The sequence below is a fragment of the Rhineura floridana genome, chromosome 21, assembly GCF_030035675.1.
Source record: "Rhineura floridana isolate rRhiFlo1 chromosome 21, rRhiFlo1.hap2, whole genome shotgun sequence".
In the NCBI taxonomy this organism is placed as follows: domain Eukaryota; kingdom Metazoa; phylum Chordata; class Lepidosauria; order Squamata; family Rhineuridae; genus Rhineura; species Rhineura floridana.
This window is the reverse complement of record NC_084500.1, coordinates 2,950,020-2,962,802: the sequence shown is the minus strand read 5'-3', so window position 1 is coordinate 2,962,802 and position 12,783 is coordinate 2,950,020. Positions and strand designations below refer to the sequence as shown.

Genomic DNA, 12,783 nt, shown 5'->3' with positions numbered 1-12,783 from the left:
TTCGAAAGGGCATGGCCACTTACCCCCCCAGAGGACCCTCCTCTCGCGGCGAGGAGTGCGGGCAGCCCATGATGGATTCTGAACAGCAACCAGGGACTTCCAGACCCCGAAATCTCATACCAACGGCAGGGAGTCAGGAGAGCTAAACTTCACTCCGCTGCCGCGGGGCAGGCAAACGCAAGCAGAGAGCGAGAGAGCGCTCCTCATCCTCACCCTCCCAGAGACTGAGCGGCCAGCGGCCAACCTCCTTTTGTTAAAAGCAGAGCGACGCTTGCATACCAACTCCCCTCAACAGACTGCAGGCCTTGCTTGATCCTCTGGGATTCGTGCCGGTTGCCTGTCCAAAAAGTTACCCGGAGGGTCCGGCGCAAACCCTACAACTCCAAACATCTGGCGGGAGCAGAAAGGAATGAGCGTGGAAGGGGGGGGGAGAAGGGAAGAGAGAGAAACTCAAGAATGAAAACTCCCAGGGTGCCTTGCAACACAGGGCACCCCCCCCCTCCATCTCTCTAATTCTAGGATGGAGGGGGACAGGAGGTGTCCTGGCGGCAACCGACTCCTCGTTGCCCTAACAACAGTTTTGCATCACGGCACTTTTTCTTTGTCATTAAAAAAAGAAAATTAAATTAAAAGCATCTCCTTCATTCCTGGCAGGACCTTTGGGGAAGAACGCTCAAAGGGATTAAGGGGAAGGAGCCTGTGTGCCCGTGCATGCGCGGACCGAGGGACAGAAGCAAACTTTTGAATCCTTTTTGGGAGTTGGAAGATTAAAGTTAACACAAAACCAGTTGTTAGGAGACCCCCCCTCCCACCCCCACCCCTGTGGTTGAACAGTCAGTCCCTCTTCCCTGAGAACTTTGGGAATTATAGCTCTGGGAGGGGAATAGGGGGGTCTCCTAAAAAATCTCAGCACCCTTGACAAAACTACATTTCCCAGGATATGATATTGACCAATAAAAGGCTTTGGAATTAAAAAAAAAATTGACACAGATTTCTAGGATGAATAATGAGAGAAATATAATTTTCTAGGCTAGATTCTCTGTAGAGACAGTAGCAACACAGGAGAGAAGCAAAGCAAGAACATCAACCAACATACAAAAAAAGTAATTCTCCATCTTTGGAGATGGCAGGTGTTACCACCACTCACCATATGCTCAGAGGCACATGTTACCAAATTCTTCCAAGCTACATGGGAAGTGGATTGGCCTGTAAAAGACCAACCCAAATGGTGTTTGCATTTTGACAAATTTGTAGGGCGGTACAGTATCTCGGAGAGGAGGTCAGGTCTCCTGCTCCCCTGGTGCATTCACTATAGCTGCCCAATCTCCCTGCTTTTTAAAGTTTGGTAGAAATATCTGTTGGCTATAGGTCCGTTCTTAAACCGCAAGGGGTTTTGGCCTATCAGTGAATACTCTCTTAATTGCCAAGGCAAGGTATATAGGCAGAACTACACAGAGATACAGGGACAGAGCGCCCCCTCCCCCCCCCATTTGTGCATAGAGAATCGCAACCAGCAGGGTCTGCAACAAAATGTTGCAAGGTCTCCTCCATCCTAACAGGAGTGCTCCTGTTGCACACACACACAAAAGCATGTTGGGTTGCATTTGGGCTTTAAAAAACCCCTTAAGTTGGGTTCTTGTTTTTATTTTTTAAAGATGATTTGTACATCTGCAAACCTCAGGGTTTCTCCCAAGCATGTTGACGCTCCTCTCTTGTTGGCCCCTGTGAGAACAGGAGGCTGAACTACACGGGCCACTGGCCGGATCGAGCATGCTCTTCTTGCATTCCTAAACCCCCGGCAACGGTGGGGCATCATAAGAGACCTGACCCCGGGGAGGGGGGGGAAGAACTACAGCGTTGGTTCATCCTTCCAGGAAAGGATACAGCCTTGTACAAGGAAGAGTTATTTCTTCCCTCGCTGACAATAAAAGTGATTTTAAGAAATGTGTTTTGCGTAGGCTTCCCAAACTCTCTTCCCTGGTTGTGGTCTGTGGCCTTCTGCCTGTCACGGGTGCAAGAACAGAACCACAGATCCGGATTCCTTCCCACCCCCCTCACCCGTTCCCCCAGCTATTTCATAACCAAAAACCAAACCCACAAGGAAGGATCAATCGCTGACCCTTAGCTGGGACATGCTGGCATCGTTCTAAGCGCACTGCCACACGGAGCATCTCTGCGCCTGCTCCGCCCGCTGCCTCTCCACCCCAGGTGGAAGAGCCGGGTTGTTAAGAGCTGGACCGCTGGATTTGCACCTCCCCAGGAAACGCACTTCAAATGGTCTCCGCCACAATCGTTCGGCTTAACTTTGGCACGCCGCTGTGCCTCTCTCGCACGCACGCCCTCTTCGCCCATGGGTTTCAGCAAAACAAAGAGCTTACAATACGTGACAGCCTTGTTAAAACATCTGCACTGGCTGCCCAACTGCTACCGAGCCAGGTTCAAGGTCCTTGTATTAGTTTACAAAGCCCTGAACAACTTAGGCCCAGGGTACCTTAGGAACCACCTAAGCCACTGGGATCATCTGCAGCAGTGTCGTTGGTCATCCCCTGAGCTCATTTAACAACAGAAAGAAATCGAGCCTTAAGTATCATCGGCCCAGTCCTGCGGAACACTCTGCCACTAGAGATTCAGCAGGCACTTTCCGTTCTGACTTTCAAGCACCTGCTGAAAACTTTTCTAGGTCGCCAGGCTTATGCAGGCCATTAAGAAGGTAGCTTTCTGCAATAGTTAATGATTCCTGATTTTAAATTTTTCCATGGCTGTAGTATGATTTTAGGTTTGGTTCAAGATCTGATAACATTCAGTGCCAAAAACATGCATCCATGCAGAAAATCAGACAGGGGGCAAATACTTTTTCACAGCACTGTATATGTTGTAAGCCACTTTGATTTTTTTTTTTTAATAGCGGTCTATAAATATTTTTATAAATAAAATAATCTTTTTTTTAGGGTTGCTATTGGAGGTTGCCAATGCATAAGGCTGCCATAAGTCAAAATTGACTTGAAGGCACATAACAACAACCGGTAAAGGCCAGACCCCCCCCCACACACACACACACACGCCACCCCCGGCTCCATCCAGCCGCTCGGCCACTTACGGTGCTGGTGCCTGGATTTTTGCAAACTCCGGGACCTCTTCTTTCTTCTTGTGGAAGAAGAACCAGTACGTCAAAAGGCCGATGATAATGGAGAAGAGGAGCACGTCCGTCATGCTGAAGGGAACAGAGGCCTCCTCATTTTTCGCAGAGGCAGAGTCGTCCTTGGAGGATGCGATCCCCATGGCAACAGAAAAACTGAAAAGGAAAGAAACATGCATCACGCTTCTGGTTCTGGCTTCGGATTTCGGCAAACAGAGAACGTCTGGAACCAAAACAAATCCCCACAACCCTTCAGGTGTGAAAAACAGGGCTCAGCTCCATCGTTCACTGGCAAGAGCTAACTTCAGAACATGCAGAATAAAAAAAAACCAAGAGTACCTCTGAGGATAGCCAGTTTCTTAAACAGAGTTACCGCAGCCACATACCCGGCATCAGAGATCAGTAGGGAGCATGAATCACACATTGTGGCTTTTGGGAACAAGATGCGGTCTTGGGCGAAGTTTGATACCTTGCCGTGAGTGTCGCCATACCTTATGAAACTTCGTAGCACATATGTGGGGAGATCAGGCATGCCCCAGTGAGTCTACCCGAAACAGGGAATGATGAAACAACTCCCAGAGCTTTACCCTTTTCTCCCAATGGCGCAAGCCTTATCCTGCCTTGCTAAATACTGATCTGAAGGAAGCTGATGTTATTAGCTACAAAAAAAGTAGACAATTCAAGCAGCTTAAGGTGAGGCCAGAGAGACCCTGGGTTTGTCATCGAGGTGTGGCTATTTTCGGGGAGGGGGACAGAAGAGTTTGCTAGTTATTAATATCAACTTTGGGGTTAGCTGTTGGATATGACTGGATATTTTTACTTGGGAGTTACTGATGAGCTTGATGCTCATTCACATTTTGATATACACCAGATTAACACTTTTTTTAGCACTGCAGCAATAGTGCACTTTTTTCCTACATACCGTTATCGTAACACTGCGCTTAGATTCTCTGTCGTTCGTGTGAACCGCTTTGAGCACAGATGTGTTTGTGGAAAATGCGGCATCTACATAAATTCACTATGATTACCTCAAAGGGAGCAGCATTAAACAAGAACTCTGTAAAAGAGACTGCAAGCTCCTCAGGGCAGAGACTTGTGTTCTCATCTGTTCATCCTGCAGGTGGGGGGGGGCGTTCCTCTTCCACCTGGCTGCTGCAGAGGTAAAGGCCAGCAGGGGCCACGCCATTGGCTCAGCTACGAGACCAGCTCCACTTGACTCTTCCGCTCCTTGAGCCATTTTCCATCCCAGCTGGTCGCTATACAGAACTTTGCAACTGTAAAGGTCTAATACTTTGAGAGCCAGGGTGATGTAATATTTAGAGTGCTTGGCTATGACCTGGGAGAGCAGGGTTCGAATTCCCGCTCAGCCATGAAGCTCAGGGCCAGTCACTGTCTCTCAGCCTAGCCTACCTCACAGGGTTGTTGTGGGGATTAAAATGGAGAGGCGAGAACCGTGCACACCACAGGGGCTGTCTGGTTTGTTACTGATATCACGTAAGGTACTCCAAGAATCTTTTTGGCTGAAGAGTGGGGTAAAATAAAATAAATCCTTTAAACCAGAGGTTCCCAAAAGTATTCCCCAGTGGACCACTTGAAAACTGCTGAAAGTCTTGGCAGACCACCATGTTTTTTCCTGCCCGTCGCAGCACTGTGCTGGGCTAGATGCTATGTGATTTTGATCGTATTTTTACTCTTACTTCTTGTATATTGTACCTGTACTGTATTACAATCTGAATTCCACAGAATCAAAACTGGCAAGCGTTTGTCACAGACAGGCCATGGGCCACTTCAGTGAAGACCGTGGAACGCAGGTGGCCCGCGGGCCAAGAGTTTGGGAAGCCTTGCTTTAAACGACGTTAAAACTTTTAAAAGCCACAGGAGCGTAACGACAAGAAGACCTCTCTCCTTCCCCAATTGCTCTACATAGAACCGATGTCACCAGGTGCCAAATATGTTAGCCGACACAGTGAGGAGAAAGCGAGAGAAACACCCATCTGAAAAAGAAAAGAACCCTCCCACTCAACTCTTTCAGGCCAAAAGGAATGAAAGGAAAGGAAGGAGTTTGCAGATTTATTTTTTTAACTTCGATTACTAGCCAATCCATTGCTTGTGGTAGCCAAAAACCCAGAGAAAAGGACTTCTTCATACAGCTCGTTGTTAAACTGTGTAATTCGCCTCTCCGAGGCGTAGCAATGGCCACCAGCTTGCAATGCGCTCTCTGGGTGGCTTCGCTTGTGCTGGATCTGGAAGCTGCAGCCAGATTGCTGGCAAAAGTGAGACCTGCACTGTTTGCCAGACCAAGTTTAAGGTGTTCCTATTAGCAGACAAAGCTCTTAACAGCTTGGGAGCAATTTACTCATTAGATCTCCTTACCCTATATATGCCCGCTCGACTGCTTCAATCTGTGGCACTGGCCCTGTTACAGATCAAGTGCCTTATAATATTTGTTTCACACTTGTAAGAAATCGTTCTTCTACTGTGGCAACACCTACTCTTTGGAACTCCCTGCCTATTGACATCAGGCAGGCGCCTTCGCTGCATTCCTTTTGGTGCCTGCTTAAAATATTTCTGTTCAGGCAAACCTATCCAGACACAGAGATGTTTTAATCTCTGCTGCTGTTTTAATTGCCTTTTAACTGTTTTTAATTACCCGTCTTTATTTATTTATTAAACTTATATACCACCCCATAGCCAAAGCTTTCTGGGCGGTTTACAATAACTAAAAACAAATATTGATCATTTTAATGTTTCTTGTAAACTGCTTAAAGGCTTTTTTTTTTTTTTAACAATCAAGCGGTATATACATTTTGTTAAATAAGAAAACATGGGTGGCTTTAAAGAAGATTAGAGAAATTTGTAGAAGAGACTAGCCATTTTATCTTCTCGTCGCCTGAAGACCTTCCTCTCTCAACAAGCCTTTTAAGTTGAGACCTTATCCCAGTCTGCTACTGAAGACCTTCCTCTTTCAACAAGCCTTTTAAGTTGAGACCTTATCCCAGTCTGCCACTGAAGACCTTCCTCTTTCAACAAGCCTTTTAAGTGGAGACCTTATCCCAGTCTGCGCCTGTGTTGGAATTGCTTTTTAATATGTTCTTAAACTTTAAAAAAAATTTTTTTAATCTTAGATGATGTTTTTAAAGCTTTTTTTAAGAAACGTTTTTTAAAAAGTTTTGTTTTAACGTTTTTTAAAGTTTGCTTTTATGATGTTTTAAAGTTTTTAGTGCTTTAATTTGGCGGCCTGGCAGAAAGCATCCCCTAGTCAGCTGATCACGTCCGGGCAACAGGATGACTCCGCATAACGGATCCAAGATTCACCAAGTCAGCATGCCCAAAAATTAAGAAGAGTGGATGTTTCATCTGCTGGCCCCCACCCCCTCACCCGAACCAGGCCAAAAGTGCAGTGCTTTTACAGAACTTCAGAGTATTTGCAAACACTGTTTTGTAAAGAAGATTCAGTAGCACTGCACATGCACATCATATGCGTCTAGTGAAGAGTCACTATTGTGTAATTCTTCTATAAATGAGAGAACCAACTTGTATTTTGTTTGCTTCCTCCCGTCCCAGAAAGGTCTTGAGAATACGACAGATCCTTCCTGGCCATAATCTGACACATTATACTCAGTTGCAAAGTTTTGTACCAGTTGCTGGAAACTGCAGGAGGGGAGAGTGCTCGGGGGCTAAGGTCCTGCTTGCAGGCTTCCCATGAGGTCATCTGGTCGGCCGCTGCGGACTAGACGGGCCACTGGCCTGATCCAACAGACTTTTTCTTGCATTCTTATTCCATAAATCAGCAGGGGGAATCCGTACGCCCAGGAGCCTATTGTGGCCCCCAGACCTCTCTATCCGGCCCTCAGGGCCTTAACTCAGGCCACACCTCTCTCCAGCCATGCCCTGCACCATCCGCGTGAACTTTCACTCCGCTGAACTGCATCCGCTGGGCTGCAATAACGCCTAAACCCAGGCGGGGAGGACGACGGAGTCACATCCTCGGGGAGCAGAGGCCAGGGAAGTTGTGGCAGAAGAAAGTCAAGCACACAAGAGGGGGAGAAGCCGCGGCAACGGACGCCAGGGTGGCTAAAGCCTCCCTGTGCCGTACCAAGCGCCGCAGAGAACCAACGCAATAGGCAGGACCCTCGTTTCGCCAGCTGTCACAGACATAGCTCAGTGGCAGCGCACGCGCTTTGCATCCAGAAAGCTCCAGGATCAATCCCCAATGGCATCTCCAAGCAGGGCTGGGAACTTCCCCTGCCTGAACCCTTAGAGAGCCGCTGCCAGTCAGTGTAGACAATACTGAGCTAGATGGACCACTGGCCCAACTGTTTACGGTATGAACGCTGTTTCTATGAAGTTTATATTAAGACTGCCATGCAATTATAAAAACATTCAATTAAGTGCATGACTTTTAGCCAATTAAATCAGCATTAAGGCTGCACACGGGACGGAGGACATTGTTCTAAGTAGGTGAGGAGGAAGCACCCTTTTCTTTCTTTCTTTCTTTCTTTCTTTCTTTCTTTCTTTCTTTCTCTATTTGATTTATAGCCTGCCCTTTCTCCCAATAGGAGCCCTTTCTTTAAACAGGCTCTTCGCAGCCACATACTTCAATGGGAGACATTGCGGCCAATGGATAGCCCCATCCTTATCAACAGGGTGCCAACATCCATTGGTCAACCCCCTTTCACCACCACCCACATCCAGAGTCTCTGCAACGTAAAGCCCTTCGTTCCAAACTTCACCCACACATCATTTAGAGCCCACGCCTTCATTTTTAGTTTTTAGTGCCTTGTTTGCCGCCCTGGGCTCCTGCTGGGAGGAAGGGCAGGATACAAATTTAATAATAATAATAATAATAATAATAAATACACTCCCAGGGTGGCTAACGAAGTAATTCTGAAAAGCCAATCATAAAAGGACATTTTTAAAATTACTATTGTTACGTTTATATCGCGCCCTTCCTCCCAGAAGGAGCCCAGGGCAGCAAACAAAAACACTAAAACGTATTAAAACAAAATGTCTTTAAAAACATATTGAAAAAACACATCTTTAAAAAGATCTTTCTTTTAAAAAAAGCCAGCTTTAAAAAGATCTTAAAAAGCAGTTCCAACACAGACGCAGACTGGGATAAGGTAGGTCTCCACTTAAAAGGCTTGTTGAAGGAGGAAGGTCTTCAATAGGCGCCGAAAATATAACAAGTGACAGCACCTGTCTAATATTTAACGGGAGGGAATTCCAAAGGTTTGGTGCCAGAACACAACAACAACAAACCCAGATGAACGCAACAAATTGAAACGGCAGCAGGCCATTCAAGAAGACAGTAAAAGCAGAATCCCCCCCATGGCTTTAAAAAGAAAATGCTTTAGTCAATAGTTTTTAGAAGAACAGAAATGGTTCTTGCCTAGTGCCTAAAATGATTGCAGCGAGGGGTCCAGGCAGGCCTCTCCAGGGAGAAAATTCCAAAGGCGAGGAGCCACCCATAAAAAGACTCTCGCTTCGACTGAACCACTCTACTTCAGATAGCGAGAGCACATAAAGAAAAGCCTCACATTATGATCTCAGGAAAAGGGCCGTAGGTCAGCGGCAGAGCGTCTGCCTTGCCATGCAGAAGGTCCCGGGTTCAACCCGCGGCTTCTGCAGGCTCTGTCCTCTGTCTGATACTCTGGAGAGCCACTGACAAGCTGAATAGACAATACTGAGTTTAAATGGACCAACAGGACCAATTCAATATCAGGCAGATTCCTATGTTAGAAGCCTGCCTTGCACTGAGTCAGACCATTGGTCCACCCAGCTCAGTGCTGACTGCACTGACTGGCAGGAGTGGCTCTCCAGGGTTTCCAGGCAGGGGATACTCCCAGCCGACCGGAAGATGCTGTTCCTATGTCAGGCAGACCAACGCAGAAGACGATGATCCAAAGGGAAGATGGGATTTGGATCGCCACCTCCCGCACTCGGATTTGAGGCCAGAAACTCCATGGGAGCCCGTGGGGTTATGGCAAGATATGAGCCCTTTACCTGATGTCCCCGTTACCAACCTAGCCACAGTGCCCTGAACTAGCTGCAGTTTCTGAACAGTCTTCAGGGGCAACCCCAGGTAGAGCACATTGTAGTAATCCAACCTAAAAAAAAAAATGTTACCAGGACACGTGTAACTGTGGCCAGGCTCTCTCTGTCCGAGAGGAGGGTCACAGTCAGCTTATCAGCCTGAACGGATAAAAATGCTCCTTCACGCCACTATTTCAGCCTCAGGTGAGGAGGATTTAAATAAATGTGGCAATACCTCTTATCTTCGATTAGATGGAGTTTATTTTTTCCAAAAGAAAAAAAGGATGGGGCCTTCCAGATGTTGTTGGACTCTACATCCCGCCATCCCTGACCATTGGCCATGCTGGCTGGAGCCGAGGGTAGCTGGCGACCAACATCTGGAGGGCCCCAAGGTTGGCCTGCTCCTTGGAACGGCTCTTCAGAGCCTCAGGCAGAGGCAAGTGCCCCCTCTCTTCAAATCCTTTAACTGGAGAGATCAGAGGTTGACCCAGGGAGCTCCTGCATGCAGAGTGCATGCTCTACGTGGCCTCTGCGCACGCGAGGGACAGTGGAAAGATAAGCCACTTACCAGCCAGTGGTGGCAGAAGAGGACGGAACAGAGCTGCAGACGTGTGAGATGCAAGATTTGCAACTGCAGCCAAAGCAAAGGCATAGGGATGAACTTAGTCGAGAAACGTGGGAGGAGGAGGGAGGAGGAAGGAGGGAGGCAGGCAAGAGCACCCAGGATTACACCTGACATTCTTCACCTCCCAGCCGGCTCTGGTTGCTATTTCCACCCAGCGGGACGTGCGGTGCCAGCCCGTGACACGCACAGAGCCGCTCTACCTCTTCCCAAGCCGGACAGCGTGACGGCAGCCTTGCAAAGGAATCCAGGGAGGCGAGTAAGCCAGGAGACGGAGGGACTGATCGCTCCCTCTGCCAGCCCACTTGGTCGAAGGCAGAAGTTTGGGGGTCTGGGCTTTTTAAGGAGCCTGCCTTTCCATGCTGGCTGTAGAGGCAGCAGTTTGCCTTCCTTGGTGAACCTCATGAAAATACAGGCAGCTAGCCTCTTCGCTAACAGGCTGGGAACATTTGTGGGCTTCTTTGCAAGGCTGAGTTGCGCTGCCACAGCTCATTGCACCCAGAAGCTGCCCCCAACAAGCTAGGTAAAGTCACAGCCAAGAGAGCTACCCTAAAGCTGCTACGTTTTCCTCTGCCCTCCCTACCCCCTTTTCCTTGCGTGCCACGTCTTCTCTTTTTTCCAAGATTGTAAGCCCGCAGGCAGAGACTGCCTTTGTTTTAATCAATGGTACGTCAGCCACTCTGAGACCCTTGTAGGCTGAAGAGCAAGGCACACCAGGCGCCAAACGTGAAAGAGATAGTAAGGAAGAGACAAGTCTGTCCCCTGCTCTTTTGGAAAAAGAACCATCGCTCAGTAGTAGAGCTCATTCTCTGCATGCAAAAAATAAATAAATAAAACTACCAGGCTCAATCCAGAGCTTGGAAAAGTTACTTTTTTGAACTACAACTTCCATCAGCCCCAGCCAGCATGGCCAGAGGTCAGGGAATGATGGGAATTGTAGTCCAGCAACATCTGGGGACCCAAAGGTTGGGAAAGGCTGCTCTAGATGTTATTAAAATGCAACTCTCCCCCCCCCCATCACCACCCCCAACCACTGGCCATTCCGTGGCTAGGGCTGACTGGGGGGGGAGGAAAAACACTACCAATTCACTCTTTATGGCAGCAGCCAAGTTTACAAACCCGCATTCCCTGCTGGAGACCCACACATACCACGGAAACACCAAGGAACAGAGCTGTCGGTAAACACTGAAATGCCGTGCCTGACAAACACACCCAGAGTGCAATCAGCCACATTGTTTTCTCACCAAAGTGGAGCAAGGGAGTTTCCAGGGACCGTCGGCAAAGAGTGAAAAGGGCAACAGGCACGCTGCTGCACCCGGGTCCTGCTCTCAGGCTTCCCATAAGAGGCATCTGGCTGGCCGCTGTGAGAAGAAACGCTGGATGGGAGATGGCCCTTCCGTCTGATGCAACCGAGTTCGTCTTATGAAAAGGGGATTAAGCCAATTCTCGGATTATGTTTCAGCTTCCTACTGAAACGAACACAATCCCTTTCCATCCAACACGGATCCAAATCAACGGCAATGGCCAATAAAGCCTCCATGTGGAGTGGCAGTATACCTCTGAATACTAGGTGCTTGGGGCTAACGGACAGAAAGGCTGTTAGCCTTCCTGCCGTGGCTTGCGAGCTTTGCAGAGGGTCAGGCACTGCTGGACACACATTTGTGGGCCAGGACCTTGTGGCTGATCTCCTCCAATGACTGAGCCGGAGAAGCAGTGGACTCCATGGTTTCCGGCAGGGGACTTCTCCAGTCTTCCTTGGAGATGGCAGGGATGGAACCCGGGACCTTTTGCATGCAAAACGGGAGCTCTGCCCCCAAAATTAAATTCTGTAGTGTTTCATCCTTTGATGCTGGGAAACGTTATGAATGCTAGCTTTAGATATGACAATTATTACTTATTTTATTTATTAAATTTATATCCCGCCCTTCCTCTCAGTAGGAGCCCAGATGAAGATGGTTACCATGATTGCCGGGCCGCCCCCTTAAGCCATGGTTTGTTGCAGCTTATGAATCCTGACTTGCCAGGGTGAAATAAAGCATGATCCCTGGCTCAAAGGTGACAGTGAGACCTTCTTCCTGTTTTGCTTTTATGAAGGTCACCCTATCTGCACATGAGCCTCACCATGCACTGTACGGACGCAGGACACTGCCTTGCACCTTGTCAGGCCTTTGACTGTCCAGCAGCAGCTCTCCAGGGTTGCAGGGCTAAGATGCCGAGAAATCGAACCCGGGACCTTTTGCATGAGAAGCAGATGCTCTGTCACAGAGCCATGGTCCTTCCCTGGCGGATTAAAAATAAATACCACCCGGCTGAATCTGAAAGAGGAAAACACTGCTTGAAAAGGGCGACACAATACATTTAAAACACATGTACCCAAGTCCCCAGGAAGTCACAAAGGCCTCTCTGGTCACGTTGCAGGGATTTGCAGAATCCAAACCTCTCCAGTGTTGATTTTTTGAAAGAGCACACCTTATTAATGCAGCTCAGATGAAAACTGCCCACTTGTAGCACTTGTTTACCCACAGAGTTTGGGTCAAGTTACCTTCTCTGTGAAGAGTCTTACACAAGAACCATTAAACCTGGGATTATTATTGTCTCTTGTAAGGGAGGAAAGGAGCAGAGGGGGGAAATATAATATTTTTTTTAAACAAAAAGATCACACCAGGCAGCTACAGAAAAGAAATAAAGAGCACATTATCCGAGCAAATTTTGGATTGTTGAGAGCTCTTTCTCGTAATCTGCCCTCCAAAGGTAATTTCGTGTTTTTTGGACAAGAGGCTACAGAAAGAAAAATGGACTGACAAGAGCATCAAGGATGTACATAATTTGGTGCAATTCATAGCACTTCATATTTAGACAGGGGGCAGAGAAGAGATAGAAGTGTCACAGTGACCTCAAATCAGTTGGAACTGACATTTAAGCACACAGCCTCTCTAACAACGCTGGATTCGTTTTTGAGATCCTCCCCAACTCTTTTGCAAAGAAGAAT

The 12,783-nt window shown here is 47.9% G+C and overlaps 1 protein-coding gene across 4 annotated transcripts in view; it reads right to left on the bottom strand.

The window, feature by feature from the left end:
• LOC133374464 (NADPH--cytochrome P450 reductase) overlaps positions 1 to 12,783 on the bottom strand; it is a 55,537-nt gene that overhangs the window by 35,225 nt on the left and 7,529 nt on the right. The window contains exons 2-4 of one of the 4 annotated variants that reach the window (XM_061605465.1): positions 11,916 to 12,109; positions 11,039 to 11,213; positions 3,098 to 3,292 (exon numbers count right to left, since the gene is read on the bottom strand). In XM_061605465.1, coding sequence (XP_061461449.1) covers positions 3,098 to 3,292; positions 11,039 to 11,213; positions 11,916 to 12,036 — 491 coding nt within the window. In that variant the 5' untranslated portion in view covers positions 12,037 to 12,109. Of the gene's footprint in view, positions 1 to 3,097; positions 3,293 to 11,038; positions 11,214 to 11,915; positions 12,110 to 12,783 lie in introns of those variants that run through there. The other 3 variants (XM_061605466.1, XM_061605468.1, XM_061605467.1) reach the window with 3 other exon arrangements.